The 20755-nt window shown below is 41.7% G+C and overlaps 1 protein-coding gene and 1 long non-coding RNA gene across 13 annotated transcripts in view; both read right to left on the bottom strand.

Annotated features, from left to right (window-relative positions):
* Nucleotides 1-20755, bottom strand: part of LOC115109527 (casein kinase I) — a 58332-nt gene that overhangs the window by 25700 nt on the left and 11877 nt on the right. For all 12 annotated transcript variants that reach the window (XM_029634501.2, XM_029634509.2, XM_029634500.2 and 9 more), the window contains 3 exons: nt 15082-15429; nt 9115-9155; nt 8788-8857 (listed from right to left, as the gene is read on the bottom strand). In XM_029634501.2, the coding sequence (XP_029490361.1) occupies nt 8788-8857; nt 9115-9155; nt 15082-15259 (289 nt within the window). In that variant the 5' untranslated portion in view covers nt 15260-15429. The remainder of the gene's footprint in view (nt 1-8787; nt 8858-9114; nt 9156-15081; nt 15430-20755) is intronic.
* Nucleotides 12029-15074, bottom strand: LOC135564540 (uncharacterized). The gene is made up of 2 exons (XR_010461126.1): nt 14318-15074; nt 12029-13988 (listed from the first exon to the last, which is right to left on the bottom strand). It is a non-coding gene; the product is annotated as an uncharacterized LOC135564540 (long non-coding RNA).

Here is a 20755-nt window from a genome sequence, read left to right as displayed (position 1 = left end):
TCAAAGCTAGCAGTTTCACCCGAAACCTCAGAGGCTGGTCTATGTGCAAGGCTCCTCGGAGGCTGATCAGGTGTAAAAATCGGCATAAAAAAGGTTCCTTGCAGGCTGGTCAGTGTAAACAGCAGCCTCGGCGGCTAGTCTATATTAAGCTTCCTCCAGGGCTGGTCAGTGTAAATAGCAGCCTCGGTGGCTAGTCTATATTAAGCTTCCTCCAGGGCTGGTCAGTGTAAATAGCAGCCTCGGCGACTAGTCTATATTAAGCTTCCTCCAGGGCTGGTCAGTGTAAATAGCAGCCTCGGCGACTAGTCTATATTAAGCTTCCTCCAGTGCAAATAGGGGCCTCGTGGGTGGACTATAATAAAGCGTTCTAGCAAGCTCGTCAGTGTTAATAGGAGCTTTTCTGGCCCATAAATAACGATGACTCGTCTTTTTTAAAAGCAATGATAGTTCTATAAATGAACAAAAAAGTAAACCGTAACATGCAACAATTTCAAAGATTTTACTGAGTTACAGTTCATAAGGAAATCAGTCGATTTGAATTTAAATAAATTCATTAGGCTCTAATGGATTTCAGATCACTGGGCAGGTGCGCAGCCATGGGTGAGCCTGGAAGGGAACAGGCCCACCTCACTGGGGAGCCATGCCCAGCCAATCAAAATCTGTCCACCTGGACGATTCCACGTCGGATGTGGAGGTCCTGGGCTGGCATGGTTACACGTGGTCAGCGGTTGTGAGGCCGATTGGATGTACTGCCAAATTCTCTAAAGCAAAATTGGAGGCGGCTTATGGTAAAGAAATGTACGTTCAAGTTTCTGGCAACAGCTCCGTTAAACATTCCTGCAGTCAGCATGCCAGTTACATGCTCGCTCACTTGAGACATCTGTGGCATTGTGTTGTGTGACAAAACTACACATTTGAGTGTGGCCTTCATTGTTCCCAGCACAAAGTGCACCTGTGTAACGACCATGCGGTTTCATCAATTTCTTGATATGCCACACCTGTCAGGTGGATAGATTATCTTGGCAAAGGAGAAATGCTCACAAACAGGGACGTAAACAAACTTATGCACAACATTTGAGAGAAATAAGCTTTTGTGTGTAACATTTCTAGGATGTTTTATTTCAGCTCATGAAACATGGGACCAACACTTTACATGTTGCGTTTATATTTTTGTTCAGTGTAGAACCAGGTATAAACAGACATTGTGATCTGATAGTGATCAGACCTTATATGTAAACAGAGAAGATTTTGCAAATCAGGTCAAGATCAGGACAAAGGATGCATGTTAACGGCAGGTATAAACAGAGCTTCTGAAAAATGTTACATATTCAGAGCAAAAACCATGTCATGAGGTTGAAAGAATTATCCGTAGAGCTAAAAGACAGGATTGTCGAGGCACAGATCTGGAGAAACTTACTAAATAAAATGACTGCAGCATTGAAGGTCCCCAAGAACACAGTGGCCTCCAATTTTAAAAGACCCTTTGTAGAGCTGGTCAACCGGCAAAACTGAGCAATCGGGGCGGAAGGGAGCTTGCCAAAAGGAACCTATAGAACTCTCAGAACATCAGGAACAAGATTCGCTGGTCTGATGAAACCAAGATTGAACCATTTTGCCTGAATGCCAAGCGTCACATCTGGTGAAAACCTGGCACCATCCCTACTGTGAAGCAGAGTGGTTGCAGCTTCATGCTATGTGGATGTTTTTCAGCGGTAGGGACTGGGAGACTAGTCAGGATCGAGGGAAAGATGAACAGAGCAAAGTGCAGAGAGATCCTTGATGAAAACCTGCTCAAGAGTGTTCAGGACCACAGACTAGGGTGAAAGTTATCCTTCCAACAGGACAACAACCCTAAGCACATAGCCAAGACAAAGCAGCTGTGGCTTCGGGGAAAAGTCTCAGAATGTCCTTGAGTGGCTCAGCCAGAGCACGGACTTGATCCAGATCATACATCTCTGGAGAGACCTGAAAATAGCTGTGCGAGTGAAAGGATCTGCAGAGAATGGGAGAAACTCCCCAAATACAGGTGTGCCAAGCTTGTAGGGTCATACCCAAGAAGACTTGAGGCTGTAATCGCTGCTTCAACAAAGTACTGATTAAAGGGTCTGAATACTTATGTAATAATTCAATTTTTCCATTTAAAAATGGAGGCCACTGTGTTCTTGGGGACCTTCAATGCTGCAGGAATTTTTTGGTTCCCTTCTCCAGATCTGTGCTTTTGACAAAATCCTGTCTCGGAGCTCCACAGATAATTCCTTCAACCTCACGGCATGGTTTTTGCTCTGAATACGTACAACTTTCAGAAGCTGTTTATACCTGCCGTTAACATGCATCCTTCGTCCTGATCTTGACCCGATTGGCAAAATTGTTTTTTCTTTGTCATTATGGGGTATTGTGTCGATTGAAGAGGGAAAAAAATAATTTAATCCGTGTTAGAATAAGGGGTCTGAATACTTCTTGAATGCTAGTCAGCTCTGAGTCAAGTACCATTGGTATACGCGCATCAGGGTTAGGGTCAATTCCACAAACTCAATTCTAATTGAATTCTCTCCCTGTAAATTCAACATATTCAATTCCTCTGAATTCCAATGTTAGGCCAATTCAAAGAATTCAATATTATCCCCAACAAAACCACTAATTCCAATTTGAATTAAATCTCAGACTTTCAGGCAGCTCATGTCACTGTTTAGACAGAAACTCATCAGGCCTGAGCTAGACTAAGAAAAGTAGACAATGAATGTAGGGTGTTCCAGAAAGAGTGGACGTCGAAATATTTCTTTGAGGTATCAGGGAAAGCTGTGTGCTTAGTGTGAAAGAGCATCGCTGTCTTTAAAGACTACAACTTGTCCCGACAAGGCATGCAGAGAAATATAGGAATGTCTTCTGAGCAGAGTAGGGCAAGGACTTTTCACAAAACTGCATTCAGCAATCAACGGGATTGCGAGACCTAGCTAGATACGGTCCCACAAAATTGCGAAAGATAATCAAGCCAGTCGCTGAAGGGGAATTCATTAAAGAATGTTTAAATCAACTCTGCAGCAATACTTTCCCCCGACAAGAAAGAGCTGTTTGAAAATTTTTCCCTGTCAAGACAAACAGTGACACGGCGTGTTGAGGACATCGCAGAGAATATGGAACAACAGGTGAAAGACAAGGTAAAGGATTTCACCCATTTCTCCCTTGCCCTGAATGAGAGCAGTGATGCACGTGACACAGCGCAGTTGTTGATATTCTTATGAGGCATAACCCCAGACTTTTAAATTACAGAGGAGCTTGCTTCAGTGTAGTCAATGAAGAGCACAACCACAGGGAAATATTTATTGGAGGTGGTCAATAAGTGTGTGGCAAAGCTGGGACTGAGTTTTATAAAGTTATCCAGTGTGACCACTGATGGGTGCCCAAACTTGACTGGAAAAAACATTAGCCTTTTGAAAAGGTTACAAGATCCGAGCTGAAACCAGATCAGAAAATGTTTTTCCTGCATTGCATTATTCATCAGGAGGTGCTCTGTAAATGTGCCTTGAAAATGAGCCATGTTGTGGACAGTCACTAAAGTTGTAAACTTCATAAGAGCAAATTCTTAAAAACCACAGGCAGTTTGTCTCACTGTTGGAAGAGAGTCAGGCCATGCAGATCTCCCCTACCACACAAACGTGAAATGGCTTTGAGGAAGGTACTTAAAAAGGTGTGGGACCTGATGTTGGAGATTGCTGAGTTTTTGCTAATGAAAGGAAATATGTGGATTTCCATCAACTGCAAGATAAAATAAAGTTGGTTGATTTTGCCTTCACCGTGGACATCATGGCCCTCATGAATGAAGTGAATTCCAAACTACAAGAGAAGGGCCTTTTTACACATCAGATGTACAGCCTTTTTTAAGCCTTCAAGGGAAAATTACTCCTCCTGACCCGCCAAGTAGAAGGCAACAATCACCCACCTTCTGACACCACTAGTCTGTTCCCTATCAGATGACCAGCGGGAGAAGTATACATCGCTGCTGCGTGCTTTGAACGGCCACCAGTCTGTTCCCTATCAGATGACCAGCGGGAGAAGTATACATCGCTGCTGCGTGCTTTGAACGGCCACCAGTCTGTTCCCTATCAGATGACCAGCGGGAGAAGTATACATCGCTGCTGCGTGCTTTGAACGGCCACCAGTCTGTTCCCTATCAGATGACCAGCGGGAGAAGTATACATCGCTGCTGCGTGCTTTGAACGGTCAGTTCTCGTCGTTTGAGGATTTTAAAGTGTTGGAAAATGACATGCTGTTGGTTTCCTCTCCTTTCACCTATAATGTGGATAACATTCCCACTGACCTGCAACTTGAGCTTATCAATCTTCAGTCAGATGCAGTGATTGGAGAACTATTCCAAACAATGTCACTGACGAGGTTCTATGCATCTCTCGATGAACAAAACTTTCAGAAGATTAGGAGTCATGCTCAGAAGATGTTTGTACTGTTTGGGTCAACCTACGTATGTGATCAGACATTTTTCAGTGATGAAATATAATAAGTCAAGGAACAGAATATCTCTTACTGACTCACCTTTCAGCAATCCTGCGCATAGCGACGTCAGAAACTATACCGGACTTCACTGCTCTAGTCAATGCCCATCAGAGAATTCACTCCTCACACTGATTGAGTAGTTTAAATGTAATGTAGAGCTCTCTTGTGTTTTTGTGCATACCAACATCTCAAGACATCAGTCAAGAAGTTAAAGCTTGGTCGCAAATGGGTCTTCCAAATGGACAATGACCTCAAGCATACTTCCAAATTTGTAGCAAAACAGCTTATTAAGGACAACAAATTCAAGGTATTGGAGTGGCCATCACAAAGCCCTGACCTCAATGCTATAGACAATTTGTTGGCAGAACTGAAAAGGGGTGTGCGAGCAAGGAGGCCTACAAACCTGACTCTGTTACACCGGCTCTGTCAGGAGGAATGGGCCAAAATTCACCCAACTTACTGTGGGAAGCTTGTGGACGGTTACACAAAACATTTGACCCTAGATAAACAATTTAAAAGGCAATGCTACCAAATACTAATTGAGTGTATGTAATCTTCTGACCTGGGAATGTGATGAAAGAAATAAAAGCGGAAATAAATCTACTATTATTCTGACATTTCACATTCTTAAAATAAAGTGGTGATCCTAACTGACCTAAGACAGGGAATTCTTACAAGGATTAAATGTCAGGAATTGCGAAAAACTGAGTGAAAATGTCTTTGGCTAAGGTGTATGTAAACCTCCGACTTCAACTGTATACCTACTGTAAATCCGTCCAGATATGCTACTTATTTTACTTTTTAACATGCACAGAAATAAACCACATCCATGTTCTCCTTTTGGTAGGTATTTTTATTATTAAAATGCAATCAACTACACTGAGGGTAAACTGTGCGTTCAGCACCACGGACAAAACTTTTGTTAATGGTTCAATATATCCACAATTTTCCTACCTCATGATGCGATCTATTTTGTGAAGTGCACCAGTCCATCCTGCAGCAAAGCACACCCACAACATGATGCTGCCACCCCCGTGCTTCACAGTTGGGATGGTGTTCTTCGCCTTGCAAACATCCCCCTTTTTCTTCCAAACATAACGATGGTGATCATGGCCAAACAGTTCTATTTTTGTTTCATCAGACGAGGACATTTCTCCAAAAAGTACGATCTTTGTCCCCATGTGCAGTTGAATACCATAGTCTGTTTTTTTTATGGCGGTTTTGTAGCAGTGACTTCTTCCTTGCTGAGCGGCCTTTGTTATGGGGATATAGGACTCATTTTACTGTGGATATAGATACTTTGGTACCTGTTTCCACCAGCATATTCACAAGGTCCTTTGCTATTGATTTGCACTTTTCGCAACAAAGTACATTCATCTCTAGGAGACAGAACGCATCTCCTTCCTGAGCAGTATGACGGCTGAGTGGTCCCATGGTGTTTATACTTGCGTACTATTGTTTGTACAGATGAACGTGGTACCTTCAGGCGTTTGGAAATTGCTCCCACGGATGAACCAGACTTGTGGAGGTCTACAATTTTTTTCCCTGAGGTCTTGGCTGATTTCTTTTGATTTTCCCATGATGTCAAGCAAAGAGGCACTGAGTTTGAAGGTAGGCCTTGAAATACATCCACAGGTACACCTCCAATTGACGTCACTTAGCCTTTCAGAAGCTTCTAAAGCCATAACATCATTTCCTGGAATTTTCCAAAGCTGTTTAAAAGGCACAGTCAACTCAGTGTATGTCAACTTCTGACCCACTAGAATTGTGATACAGTGAATTATACGTTAAATAATCTGTCCATAAACAGTTGTTGGAAAAATTACTTGTGTCATGCACAACGTAGATCTCCTAACCGACTTGCCAAAACTATAGTTTGTTAACAAGAAATTTGTGGAGTGGTTGAAAAACGAGTTAATGACTCCAACCTAACTGTATGTAAACTTCCAACATCAACTGTATCTGTCAATACAGTCATACACATAATGTATAATCCTGTAATATGATTCTGGCCCGCAATGGCCAAAATATATTCTAATGTTGCCCTCCATGGAAAATAATTGCCCAGACCTGGTCTAGCTATACAAATACATATAGGAAAACAGTTTGGAATTATTAAAAACAAACCCTACTGTCAATTTGATACTATGTGGATTAATTCCTTTAACTGGGAAATTAAAATAAAATTCCAAAGATTAAATGTTTTAATTAACAATTCCAATCCAAAAAGTCTAAACTCCAAATTAATTCCAACGTAAATTCTCCACTTCATGAGTGAACTCAAGAATTGAAATTTCTAATTCAATTGGAAAATGGCACAAACTATAAATATATATATATTTTTTTAGCAAATACAATTGTAGTCTAGCAGTTGATAAATGTATATCCATTTTAATTCACAAATACATTTTGAAAATGGACTACAATTTCAGTACATATTGCAATACACTGTACATAAACAAAAAGGACTACTTTTGTTAGGAACCCCCCCTGAACATATGAAGAGTTTGACCACTTGTATTTCCTCTTCTACATATTCTGTCACTTGATGGTTTCATTCCAGAGACACATTTTTTTTGTCTATAATTAAGATGCTATATATTTCGTCTCACTCAGAGAAATAAGTAGTACTGCTCGGTCTTACAGTCAAACGTAACAAATTACTCCATTTTAAATAAACTGTACAAATTATACATTTGTGAGATCTATATAATAATTGTTTTAATAAATAAATTCAACACAGTAATATGAGATCTGTATGCAAAACGTTAACATTTGACATTTATCAGGTGTGCTTATCCAGAGGGACATACAATAAGTGCATTCACCTTAGGATAGGTAGATGAGTGAACCACATATCACCGTCAAATATACAGCATACGGATATTATCCGCTCGTGTCTTTTTACTTTCGGTTTTGTACACAAGCTTCAAAATTAGTAAAAAATATATATATTTTTGGTTATTGCAAAGCCATTTCACAGCTGTTTAGATCATACAATGATTCTCGTTTGGACACAAACTGAAATTAGGTGAACATGATCGAATTTTATCAACCAGGTAATGGCAGGGGGATTTCTACATATTGCGCCTAGGAAATTTCTATTCTCCGTTTGCTTAGCTAACTTTTGTTTCAACCCTGACTTTGTATTAAAAATGTGACTGATACAACTCTGATGTACCCATTGATGGATTTATTAGTTCATTGATTAATGACACTTGCTTAGCCAACACTGCCCAAGAGGAAATGGCCAGAACCCACCTATGCAAGACCTTATATTTGAGATGTACATCTCCCTTCCCCCAACACTGACATTATCTCTGTCTAAACACTGGTTCTGTCAATGACCCACATGCGGTTCTGTCAATGACCCACATGCAAAGGTAACACAGGAAGCGGTGGCACAACAGCTGTGCAAGTGTGAACAGACTGCACTTCCTGTGATTGTCTTCAGTGAATGGGGGGTTTCAAGCAGAAAGCAGTCATCCCATATAGTACTGGACTACTGTTCAGAAAAGTAGTAAAGGTGATTACCATCACAATCAGACTTATCAAAAGATAATATAAAAAAGACAACTACCGCCAAATTTGTCAGATTTTTTTTTTTTTTTTTAACAATTGGGTGTGATTGGTAAAATAGCGTAACTGTTAAAGGGAAGTGACAGCACACACTCTGCAGCGTATTCAGGGAGACAACATGGCACCTCCCGCAGAGGTTCTGCAGGTGTCTCATCAACACCACAGGACTAGTGCTACTTTCTGTACCTGAGCCAGGAGACTGACAAGTGTGTAGGAAGTTCACTGACTGAAGTGTGACTAGTTGTGTATGTGACGCAAAGGTAATGTATGTGTAAGAGAAAGATATCTCAAGCTCTTTCCCAGGCAACCGTTCCAATCATTAAACCACAACACGGAGAACCACTAAAAGACTGTACACCTGCACAACATTACCATGTCCTTGCAAGCCTAAATATTCTGGAGCAATATAATGCCTGAGATTCAGGTATTCTGCGTGAGCAACCGACAAGAGGAAACACACACACCCACATGCAGTAATTCATTAATATTGAGGGCCTTCACCCTATCAGACAGAGGCACAGTGAAATTGATATAACAGGAGCTTGATAATTCTTCTTTTGCGTGACAGTTAAGAATGGGCACAGTCTTTCTTCATACAAAACATCACCAATCTGAGGTGACCTCAAGTCAGTTGGAGTGATTAGTGAGCAAGGAAGAGAGAGGATGGAGATAAATATGTGGCATACAGAGTGAAGGTCTTACCTGTGCTGCCTAATGTTTTGTAAAACCGGTACTCCAAATGCAGCTGTGGTGCCCTTGACTTTATTGGTTCCTGGAGGGGGAATACAGAAGGAAACACTTCAGTTGAAGGGAGTCTTTTCATACACTACACGCCAAGAATAAGAAGTACACCTAAATAGGTACATTATTCAAATGAATTATCCTTCAACAAACTATTTTCAAATTCAGGTTTACAAATTCATATATATTTTTTAAATAAAATTATTTAAATGGACTATTCAGTATGTTTTTAAGAGCTGCTCATTAGGTCACTCCACAAATAATACAGAAATAAGAACACATACTTACCAATTTTATTGCAACATACTCATTGGTGTAGAGGTTTTTACCTAGGGGGGGGAAAGGTTATTTCAAAACAGATGTGAGGTCGCACCAAAGAAATATAATGAATAGAACGGGCTTGGATGCTCTAACCCTGTTAATTTGACTGGCAAACTCATGGGTACAGTCACATCGACTTCCTGGTATTGAAAAGCAATCATTTCTATCAACTGATATGCCGAGTCGATATTCACCTCATAAGGGGCATCACCCCTCTACCACGCCCACAAATCGGGGAAAATAAACACTTTCCCCATTGCAAAAGAGACAACTTTGTCAGCGTTTTTTTTGTTATACAGAAAATCGCAAAACATGCCAAAAAGCTGCTGATTGAAAAAAATGACGTTTCTGGTGTGAGTCAAGGGGGTAACCTAGGTAACCACAGATTGTTTTCCCCACAGGCGGGCAAGGCAGAGACCTTCTAATACTATGCTGGATTGCCATGGTAATGTAGACGCTAACCGATGTGGCTCATGCAATTGAGTGTCCTCCTTGTAATGTCAGTTGAGTTGACTGAACAAATCACAGCACGGATTGAAGGGTACACTTCCTGCTTTTACGTCCTGGCATGGGTACACTCAATGTCTACCAGTACACCCATTATGCCATCATTGACTTGAATGGGGACACCCGTTATATTCATTATACTTCTATGGTGGCACATCCAGTGCAGCCACCAAGGAACCATCTTAACTCCCACAGCTCTAAGACACATGCTTCACAAATAACAGCGATGACTGAACAAACAGTGACTGGAAGGTCAGAGGCGTGTCAATTTGATAAATGCAGAGGTTCCCATTGGACAGTTGAGGTGAGGAGGACAACCAGGAGCATCTAATGCACCATTAGGCATCTGAATAAGCCCATTGTGCAATACCATGAACCCTATCATGCGTATTCTATTAGGTGCACGTCTTGCACAAAACTACCAACTTCGGATGATTTAATAAAACCAGTAACTTTGGGCCTCCATTTTACTCCAATTACCTGTCTCTTTGTGGGGAATTGGAATGACTGTAGGCCTTGCTCACTAAGTCATATCGCATTACAAAAGGTGTCATCTTGGAGAGAGAAGTGAAATGCGTTTGCGGAGCAAGCTGAGAATGAAAGAGCTAATGCCAACAGTACGACACCAGCCGGGAAAGTGAGAACACGGCTTGTGTTTTGATGTAATGATCCTGCGCATAGCAGTGCAATGATACTTTATATAAATGTGGGGGAATTACATAGGGCAGTGGGAGAATATGTTTCATTGTAGAATTCAAATACTTAGCGTAGCACATCACTTCAGTTTGTGTGTTTTGAAATAGACCAAACGTGTTTTGAGATGCCAGGCTTAAAGGAAAGATTCACCCATGTTGAATGTTATATCATACTTTGCCATCTCTGAACAATGTTCTATCGATTCCTGGAGTCATTTCATGTTTATCTGAGCTCTTGCTGTTCACGAAGGCAGAAATACACCCGTTGCAACGTATGATCCAAAAGGTGTCATACCAGCTACATTTCTGCCTGCTTGTAAGTGCTATATATTGAAAGCTTGACTGCTGACCAGCCAACATTTTTGGGACTGTATTTATAGCGGACTAATGAAGAAAAAATAAAATAAAAGATACTGAGATGATTATTCCTTTAAATTTCAAAGGGTACAAGGTTTAGTGTCCACGTGGAAGCTTCTTCCCTGGTTAACACCGGCTCCAAAAGACACCTTGTGATATTTGCTATTTTTACAATCCTCCACGTTCAATGTTGAAATGCCAACGATTTGTGGTGAGGTTTCCTGATTAACAAAGTCAAATTTCATGAATTCTAGTCAGAAGAGAAGAATACAGGTCTGAATAACAACTCCCTCCCAAGACAGTTAGTATTCACATCTGCTTTTTAAGATGTCTTGCCCCTGTAGGCTTATCTCTTCTCTACTTCAATCTAGCAACAGCAGTCCAGCATTCTAAATGTCAGGGCAATTTAGGCCATTCTTAAATTCCTCATAAGTGAGCAGAGGAGCCTATGGAACCCAGCCACACTCAGGCTGAGTGACAACGCCACAGGCAAACTATAGGCCTCAGAGAACCTCTGACTGCTCAGCAGCACAGTTCATGCATGGAGCATACCAGAGAACAGGCCACTCTCTCACCCACCCCCTCCTGGACTAATATCCACGTGGGAGGCAGCAGAGTAGAAGGGAGGAGAATTTCAATCTCTCAACCAGTTTCAGAACAAACAGTAAAGCCTTTCTGGCTATAGCTCTTCATTTCATGGCTTCATGCTCCTCACTGTACTGCTTGGAGAATATGTTCATTAGACAATCCAGATATCTTAGTCACAGGCTACATGTGATGTAAAATAGGCCCAATGACCTTAACGTATAAGCAAAAACCGGTTAAATTAAATAAAAAAATATAAAAGATAGGTCTGCTATTCTGTACCCAAATGAACAACTCTTCTCTCTCTTCTCTAAAAGAACAGCCTCCTCCTATTTACCATGCAGGTACTGTATGTCCCTTTGCTGACTGGGTTAAAAAGGAAAGCTTATTATGAATTCTATTAGATTCTTTCAGCATACATGAAACAAGGCAACATTAACAGCGTATTCATGGAGAAAGAAGCAGAGGAGTCTTCTTATGAGCAGGCACACACATGCATAAACTCAGGTAGGGTCACAGTTTGGGGAATATTCAGAAGTGGAACATTTCCATGGGAATGAACTGGAATATGGGAATATATGCAAAGTAATATTAATACCATTTAAAAATGTAGATATTTTTTTGCATTGGATATATTTACCATATCATAAGGAGACAGAAACATAAACCTTTTACCTTATCATAAGTAGACATAATTGCAAATGATTAAATCCTTCCAAAAGAAACAAAAACAACTATTTAGTTATGAATTGAACTTTAATTAAATTAGTTCACATGGGATGACTTCACTGAACAACAAAAGGGAATATTGAAGGATCCCTAATGATCCATTGCATCTCCTAAAAACATTTTCAACATATATAGTCTAGAAACTAAAGCTTTGGTTTTCTTCCTCTCAGGCTTCCATGTCTTCTCCCTGGACCTCAATGTCCACCTCTTGAACATCACCCTCGGAGGCCTCATCTTCGCTGTCACTTTCCAACCTTGTTGAGGATGGCTCATTGTCAGGCTCAAAAAGCCTCAAATTTGACCGGATGGCCACCAATTTTTCAACCCTTGTATTGGTCAGCCTGTTGCGTGCTTTGGTGTGTGTTCCAAAACAAGGACCAGTTGCGCTCTGAGGCGACTGATGTTGGTGGGATTTGGAGGACGATGGAGGCAACAGGGGAAAGAGCCTAAATCCACAAAGTCCCTTCCACTAGGTGGCTGATGAGATACGTTGGCTCGACTGTCATATTGCATCTCCACCCCAAAGCCCTTGCTTGGAAGTGTTCTTCGCCAGACTGCCAAGAACCTTGCCAACGTACAGGCCAAGGTGGCGAGACACGGTAGTGATGACACCATGAGCCTTGTTGATCTCTGCACCAGACAGGATGCTCTTGCCAGCATACATGGGGTCCAACATGTACGCTGTGGCGTGTATCTTCACACTTTTTGATGTATTTCAGTACTGCAGTTTCCTCTGCTTAGAGCAACAGTGAAGTGGGCAGGGCAGAACAGACTTCTTCTCTTACATCTGCAAGCAGAGTCTGAACATCAGACAGGATGTCATTGTCTCCCTCAATCCGTGCAATGGCTACTGCTATAGGTTTCAGGAGTTTCAGGCTGCTTACCACTCTCACAAAATACATCATCGAGGATGATCCTCTTGATGGGGCTGTCCATGTCGGCAGACTGTGATATGGCCATATCTTGGAGAGACTGCTTCCTCTCCAGGAGACCGTCAAACATGATGACAACACCACCCCAACGGGTGTTGCTGGGCAGCTTCAAAGTGGTGCTCTTATTCTTCTCACTTTGCTTGGTCAGGTAGATTGCTGCTATAACTTGATGACCCTTCACATACCTAACCATTTCATTGGCTCTCTTGTAGAGTGTATCCATTTGTTTTCAGTGCCATGATGTCCTTGAGGAGCAGATTCAATGCATGAGCAGCACAGCCAATGGGTGTGATGTGAGGGTAGGACTCCTCCACTTTAGACCAAGCAGCCTTCATGTTCGCAGCAGTGTCTGTCACCAGCGCAAATACCTTCTGTGGTCCAAGGTCATTGATGACTGCCCTCAACTCATCTGCAATGTAGAGAACGGTGTGGTTGTTGTCCCTTGCGTCTGTGCTCTTGTAGAATACTGGTTGAGATGTAGTTAATTATTCCTTGCCCACAAACATTCGACCACCCATCAGAGACTGCAATACAGTCTGCTTCCTCTATGATTTGCTTGACCTTCACTTGCACTCTTGAACTCTGCATCCAGCAAATGAGTAGATAAAGCATGTCTGGTTAGAGGGATGTATGCTGGGCAAAGAACATTCAGAAATCTCTTCCAATACATATTGCCTGTGACCATCAGAGGTGAAACAGTTGCATACACAGCTTGAGCAAGACATTCATCAGCATCTATGACTATGTTCCTCCATTGAATAAAGAAAACCTTCAGATTCCAGGAGGACCATGAGCTGTTGCTATCGATAAGGTGTCTGATACATAATTTTCACCTCGAATAGAAGTAGAGGGACTTTTGTTAGAGGTTCGTTGTGAGCGCTGAGGGAACTTTATGCACTTGGCCAGATGATTCTGCATCTTTTCTGCTTTCTTCACATATGATTTGGCACAATATTTGCAAATGTACACAGCTTTCCCTTCTACATTAGATGCAGTGAAATGTCTCCACACATCAGATAGTGCCAGTGGAATTTTCCTGTAAAGATTAGAAAAATAGTTTAAAATATATATATACACACAATTCCATGGACAGATAAATAGTTAAGCAGTTAGATTAAACTCCTTTGTAAGATAAATGTATTAAAATGAAACATGTATGGAAACAGGTGAATTAACACTCAGTTAGCAGGCTCAAGCAAGCTAATTTACCCACATGGTAGCAAAAACTAACTAGCAGAAATTGTTAACAAGTTAGAAATTATTTAAACACTTTGCTGTAGGCTACTATTTAATCGTTTTTTTTTTTAAATCACAAATGTCATGTAAAATATATTCACCCCAGCCAGTATTGTAATCAAAACTTACCAGAAAGCATGTAGTCCTTGGCTCAGACAGTGTAGTAGTGTGGGCTCAATAGCATCTCATTAGTGTTCAAGATCTTGAGAATCAGCTGTACATGTGATGGATGAGTGCACTGCACATGTGATTAAGAATGCACAGTGCATGCAGAGGGTTGCAATTCCATTGAATTTGGAATAGTTTAACCAAAATATGCCACAAGCCCTAGAATTGCTTTATGTGTATCCCATAAAAAAGGTTCACTGTTGTAAGCAAACTTTTTTGATGAATTTAAGCAAAATTCCCAAGATTCCTATGCTTAACTTCAGACTGAGAATTTCAGGAAATTTACCGGGAAGTTTCCGACCTTAAAGGCTTAAAAATGTACCTGAGTTTAAGGTCACCTCAGGCTGCGAGGTGTCAGATGTGATAATGAGTTGTAGTGAAGGTGCAGGGGGATAGACATTCAGCTCTCAAAGTAAAGTAATTATCCATAACGAAAATGAAATGCATCTTATTTGCCGCCAATGTAATCTGTGTCTCAATTCCAGTGTCCACAGCCTTTGCAGAGTAGCTGGGGCCTGACCTCATCATGAATCAGTGATTGCATCCAACTTTAATCGTCGTGTTGAGATATTATGATAGCGAGGGTGAGAAGAGGGCACTGACTGTCATTAGGAATTCATCAATGAATATTTTATGTTACAGAGGCCCAAAATTGTAAAACCAATCTTCATACATACACCAAAAAAAGTTCCAAATGTATTCTTGAAAGGGTGGCCAGTTCTTACCTAGCTTCAGCTCTCCAAAGTTACCACAACCAATCTTCTTGCCCACACGGAAGTTGGGCCCAACCATGAGCACGCCAGAGGAGCCTGATCCAGAGGGGCGCGAGTGCCCGCTGCGCCCCTGACCCGCCTTGCTGCTGCGCGCCGGTCGCTCACCCTCTTTTTCCCGTGGGTGCTCCATGGCTCAAAATGCCGCCCAGAGGACACGAGGCACAGGGAGATGGTGCGCTCCCTGTCAGGGGCTGCTCCTCAGCTGGGCAAAGGGGCCGGGGCACCGGGCTCTGCCTCTGCCCAGCCCCGTCACTGCGACCTCGACATTGGGGTGGGGGAGCGAGAGCTTTCACAGGTATCCTGGAAACAAGGGAAAAGGAAATGTCAGAAATTGACCAATTTAAGTGTCCTGCTGAGATAAACTATGGAGTGACTAGGTACTGAGAAACCATGACAACCCCACCACACAAGGACCTGCAGGATAAAATAACTCTACAAAAAAAAAGTGTAGTCCTAAATTGATACTGTCAGGATACTGAAAATGGCAAAAATTGTGATGAGGGAGCTTAGGGCTGGGCGATATCAAATGAATTCAAATGTATGTTTTTGCGTGATATTCCAAGAATCAAGGTTTTGTTATTTTTTGTTTTTATGTCCGCTTGTTCTCATGTTGTATTTTTGGTCTAGTCTCCGTCGCTCCTCTGTGCACCTTCCGCATTTACACCAGAGATCTGTATATAATGACGAGATGTAAAGTACCATTCAAAAGTTTTACATGTATTTTTTTTACATTGCAGAATAATAGTGAATACATCAAAACTGTGAAATAACACACATGGAATCATGTAGTAACTAAAACAAGTGTTAAATCAAAATCTAAATATATTTGAGATTCTTCAAAGTAGCCACCCTTTGCCTTGATGACAGCTTTGCACACTCTTGGCATTCTCTCAACCAGCTTCACCTGGAATGCTTTTCCAATAGTCTTGAAGGAGATTCCACATGTGCTGAGTACTTGTTGCCTTCTTTTCCTTCACTCCGTGGTCCAAGTCATCCCAAACCATCTCAATTGGGTTGAGGTCGGGTGATTGTGGCGGCCAGGTCATCTAATGCAGCACTCCAATCTCCTTCTTGATCAAATAGCCCTTATATAGCCTGGAGGTGTGCTGGGTCATTGTCCTGTTGATAAACAAATGATATTGGGACTAAGTGCAAACCAGATGGGATGGCGTATCGCTGCAGAATGCTGTGGTAGCCATGTTGGTTAAGTGTGCTATGAATTTTAAATAAATCCCTGACCGTGTCACCAGCAAAGCTCCCCCACACCGTCACACCACCTCCTCCATGCTTCACGGTGGGAACCACACATGCGGAGATCATCCGTTCACCTACTCTGCGACAGACCAAAATGACAGATTTCCACTTATCTAATGTCCATTGCTTGTGTTTCTTGGCCCAAGCAAGTCTCTTCTTATTGGTGTCCTTTAGTAGTGGTTTCAATTAACACCTGTTAATTGAAATGCATTCCAGGTTATTCCATTCCAAGCTGGTTGAGAGAATGCCAAGAGTGTGAAAAGCTGTCATTAAGGCAAATCATGGTTACCACATGATTTCATGTGTGTTATTTTTATGTTTTCACTATTATTCTACAATGTAGAAAAGAGTCCAAACATTTGACTGGTACTGTAGATATATTTTTTTACACACTTGAAGTACAAAAATAAAAACTTTGTGGTGAAATCATAAGGAAGGCTTACTAGTAACAATAAGGACCAAAATGGGCCATACAGCCTTAGATTTCCAACGGTGTGACAGGAAGATGGTGTCACAGCAGAGGAAACAGCGGTCACTCCAGGGGACATAACCTATTAATAAACATTTCATTATAATCAAATAACACTTATTTGCATTAGACCTATTTGTATCCTGCTGCAATTTTTATGCTTTTAAGTGATTCTGCAAGATTTATGTATTCATTCTCCCACGCCTGGTTTCTCACTCTCTGCAACCTCTGCGTCTGTCTCTGCCCTCCGGGGAGGGTCTAGTTTCTTTACCTGGTCCTAGTGATCGTGCAGGCAGACATTGGGGAATGGCTGTGGTGCTCCCATTCCGGTTTCTCACTCCCTGCATTAGAACATCCATCCCATTGGTCCCTTTATGTCTGTCCTACCAGTTTCTCTTTTCCTGAACGATTGGCATACGTGATTCACCCTGGGAGCCCCCATCAGCAGTGCCTCTTTTGGAAACTGCCCCCCCCCCCTGCTCTACCTGGTTGATCTTGCCATATTCTTGTCCTAAAGATTAAGCCAAGTCTAAATACACACGGCCGGTACAGTGAAACTTTGCATGGCTCATTAAATCAGTTAAGGTTCCATTAATTCGCTCCAATGTTACTTGGATAACTGTGGAAATTGTAGCGCTAAGATATGCCAACAAGTGCTGGCCCAAAACCGATACGGGGACCCTTCGTGGCACTGGCATCTCATTTGAATGTCTGCCCTATCAACTTCCAATGGTACTTTGTGCCTACCATGGTGACGACTGGTAACGGAAAATCAGGGTTCGAGTCAGTAGAGGGAGCCTGAGAAACAGCTAGCACAAGGAAGGAAGCAGGCACGGAAATGAGCCACTCCCAGTTCGGGGAAGTAGTGACAAAAAATAATACATGACTCTTTGGAGTATCTGTAATTGTAATGAGTACACTTCAAATGAGGATCCATTGCTGATGTTTAGAACTGATGTTTAGAAGCATTTTTACAGTGGTCAAAAACTTCTGAAAGTGTCATTATGTTTTAACTGTACAATTTGGACTGCCTGTTGTGTATTGTCCGTCGGTGTGACAATGTCCTATGGGGTGACGCCAATAAATGAAAAAAAAGAAAAAAAGTGTCATCTTAGACAAAAATGTAAAAGACATTGTCAAGCATGAGGCAGGTAACATTATAATAATACACAAGTAAGATAAAAGCAATTATCTAAGTTCAGTGAAATTACTGTGAATCTTACCCAACATTTTTGTAAAGCTTTACACTCGGTTATCATCATTATACAAGAAAATTGTGTGTATTTCATTTGAAGTGCCGGAATATGATTACTGATTTAAAGACAGAAGTAACTAATGAGTAAAATAATTCTTACTTTGGAAACAAACTTTTATATTAAAATTAATTGTAATGTCACCACAGAGGAAAAATTCAAGGCACTAATACAGGTCCACTAAACCGGATATAAACTCAGAATTGAAAAAGGCTATATAACATTGAGTTGTAACTTTTGTTTTGGCCATATGGGAACTACCTGTGTACAGTTTCTAACTGTACTTTGGCTCACATTGATAAATTCCTATTCATTATGCTGTGAACATTAGCCTTAGCATTCAAATGTAGATTTTGCTCCTTTTGACATCAAGCTACAACTAGAAACCAGGAACTGTGTTTTAAATATATCCACGAGTGACCTTGTTTGTCTGTAGAGGCAAAGTTACAGGACCTTTGCTCTAAGGTGGAGGGTATAACTGCCATGAGCATAGTCACTAATATTATTCAAATGTAATATATATTTTTAAATATAGTTTGGACTATTTGTAACTTTTATGTAGGCTACCTACCCAGTGAGGGTTTAGGCTATTAACTACAGCCATTACACAGAGTTTACAAAACAATTAAGGACATCTGCTCTTTACATGACAGATTGACTAGGTGAATCCAGAAGAAAGCTATGCTCCCTTACTGATGTTGACTGTTAAATCCACTTCAAATCAATGTAGATGAAGGGGAGGAGACGGGTTAAATAAGGATTTTAAGCCTTGAGAAGTGGATTGTGTATGTGTGCCATTCAGAGGGTGAATGGGCAAGACAAAAGATTTAAGGGCCTTTGAACCAGGTGTGGTAGTAGGTGCCAGGCACACCGGTTTGTGTCAGGTACTGCAACGCTGCTGGGTTCTTCACGCACAACAGTTGCAAGAATGGTTCAAAACCATCCATCCAACTTGACAACTGTGGGAAACATTGAGGTCAACATGGGCCAGCATCCCTGTGGAATGCTTTCGACACCCTGTAGAATCCACGCCCCAATGAATTGAGGCTGTTCTGAGGGCAAAAAGGGGTGCAACACAATATTAGTAAGGTGTTTGTAAATGTTTGGTATACTCAGTGATTTGTCTACATACCAAGTGCATACATCCCCCCCCCCCATACATTAATGAATTAGCCTACACCCACATCTTTTTTTTTTAATAAACCAAGCCTCAGTAAATCATGATGGTTTATGTTACCGTTGCCAGTACTAGACCTAAATGAAACATTGCAGGACAGGTCTCACCAACCTGCAGAGAAAAGTAGGCATTTGGTTAATAATTCATGGAAGAAAGTCAACGTCTTCAGATCCCCTTTCATTTCCCACAATTGTCTGCTCCATTTCCCTCTGACAATGACAGGAGAGGGCCTTGGTGCTGGAGTATGGCGATCAGTCACTGTTCTCCACAATGTGGGTTGGTTATCGCTCTCAGTGACTGGGATCGCACAAATTAGGCCGGCTTCCTATGAGATATTTCCTGCGCCTGGATCAAAGAGTTTCTATCCGCAGAGGAAAAGTGATAGATGGAAAAAGTCGCTCTGAGATGGCCACCAGAAGACAAAGATAGCTTTCTGTGCTTCCTGCACCCTAGATGCAAGACCTTCAAACCTTTGTTTGTTTTACGGAGCTGTGAGGGGAACGGCACCTCAGTACCTCCAGGCTCTGATCAGGCCCTACACCCAAACAAGGGCACTGCGTTCATCCACCTCTGGCCTGCTCGCCTCCCTACCACTGAGGAAGTACAGTTCCCGCTCAGCCCAGTCAAAACTGTTCGCTGCTCTGGCCCCCCAATGGTGGAACAAACTCCCTCACGACACCAGGACAGCGGAGTCAATCACCACCTTCCGGAGACACCTGAAACCCCACCTCTTTCAGGAATACCTAGGATAGGATAAAGTAATCCTTCTCACCCCCCTTAAAAGACTTAGATGCACTATTGTAAAGTGGCTGTTCCACTGGATGTCATAAGGTGAAAGCACCAATTTGTAAGTCGCTCTGGATAAGAGCGTCTGCTAAATGACTTAAATGTAAATGTAAATGTTTCACTGAGGCCATAACAGTTTGTTACAAAGCTTGGAAGCCCTCATCTAAAAGTAAAACGATACTCATGCTCGGTTCGCATCCGACAGCGACTGCCCAGCAAGGCATTTTTTTCTCCATTGTCTATGAAAAGCATTGATGGAAAGGGGTTAGACAGCCACGTCAAATCAAACTAGCGCAAATAACCCTTGATGTGCAATATCCAATCAGACCTGGGGTCAGAGCTTTGACATAATAAACACAAAAGGTACTCAGCATAGAGGGGCTTCTTGAATAATTTAAACCCGTAAAAGGTTGAGTGTGGATTCACCAGTCAAGTGGGGGGAGGGGAGGAGAATACAAACCGTTAAACACATGAGTTGAACAAGTGGCCATTATATCAGCTCCCCTTCCAGTTTACTACACTTGAGACCATTCACACTTCAACAAATAGCTTACTGGTAATGTGGAGGAAAGCTTTGGTAAAAAAGCAGTTCCAGCAACAGTCTAATACTGGAGGAGATTACAGAGTTTGACTAGCCAATTTCTTTAAGGGTTGTTTTCAGAGCGGTCATGTGCACTAATTCAAGAC

The sequence above is a fragment of the Oncorhynchus nerka genome, linkage group LG25 (assembly GCF_034236695.1).
Source record: "Oncorhynchus nerka isolate Pitt River linkage group LG25, Oner_Uvic_2.0, whole genome shotgun sequence".
In the NCBI taxonomy this organism is placed as follows: Eukaryota; Metazoa; Chordata; class Actinopteri; order Salmoniformes; family Salmonidae; genus Oncorhynchus; species Oncorhynchus nerka.
This window is presented reverse-complemented; position numbering and strand designations above follow the sequence as displayed.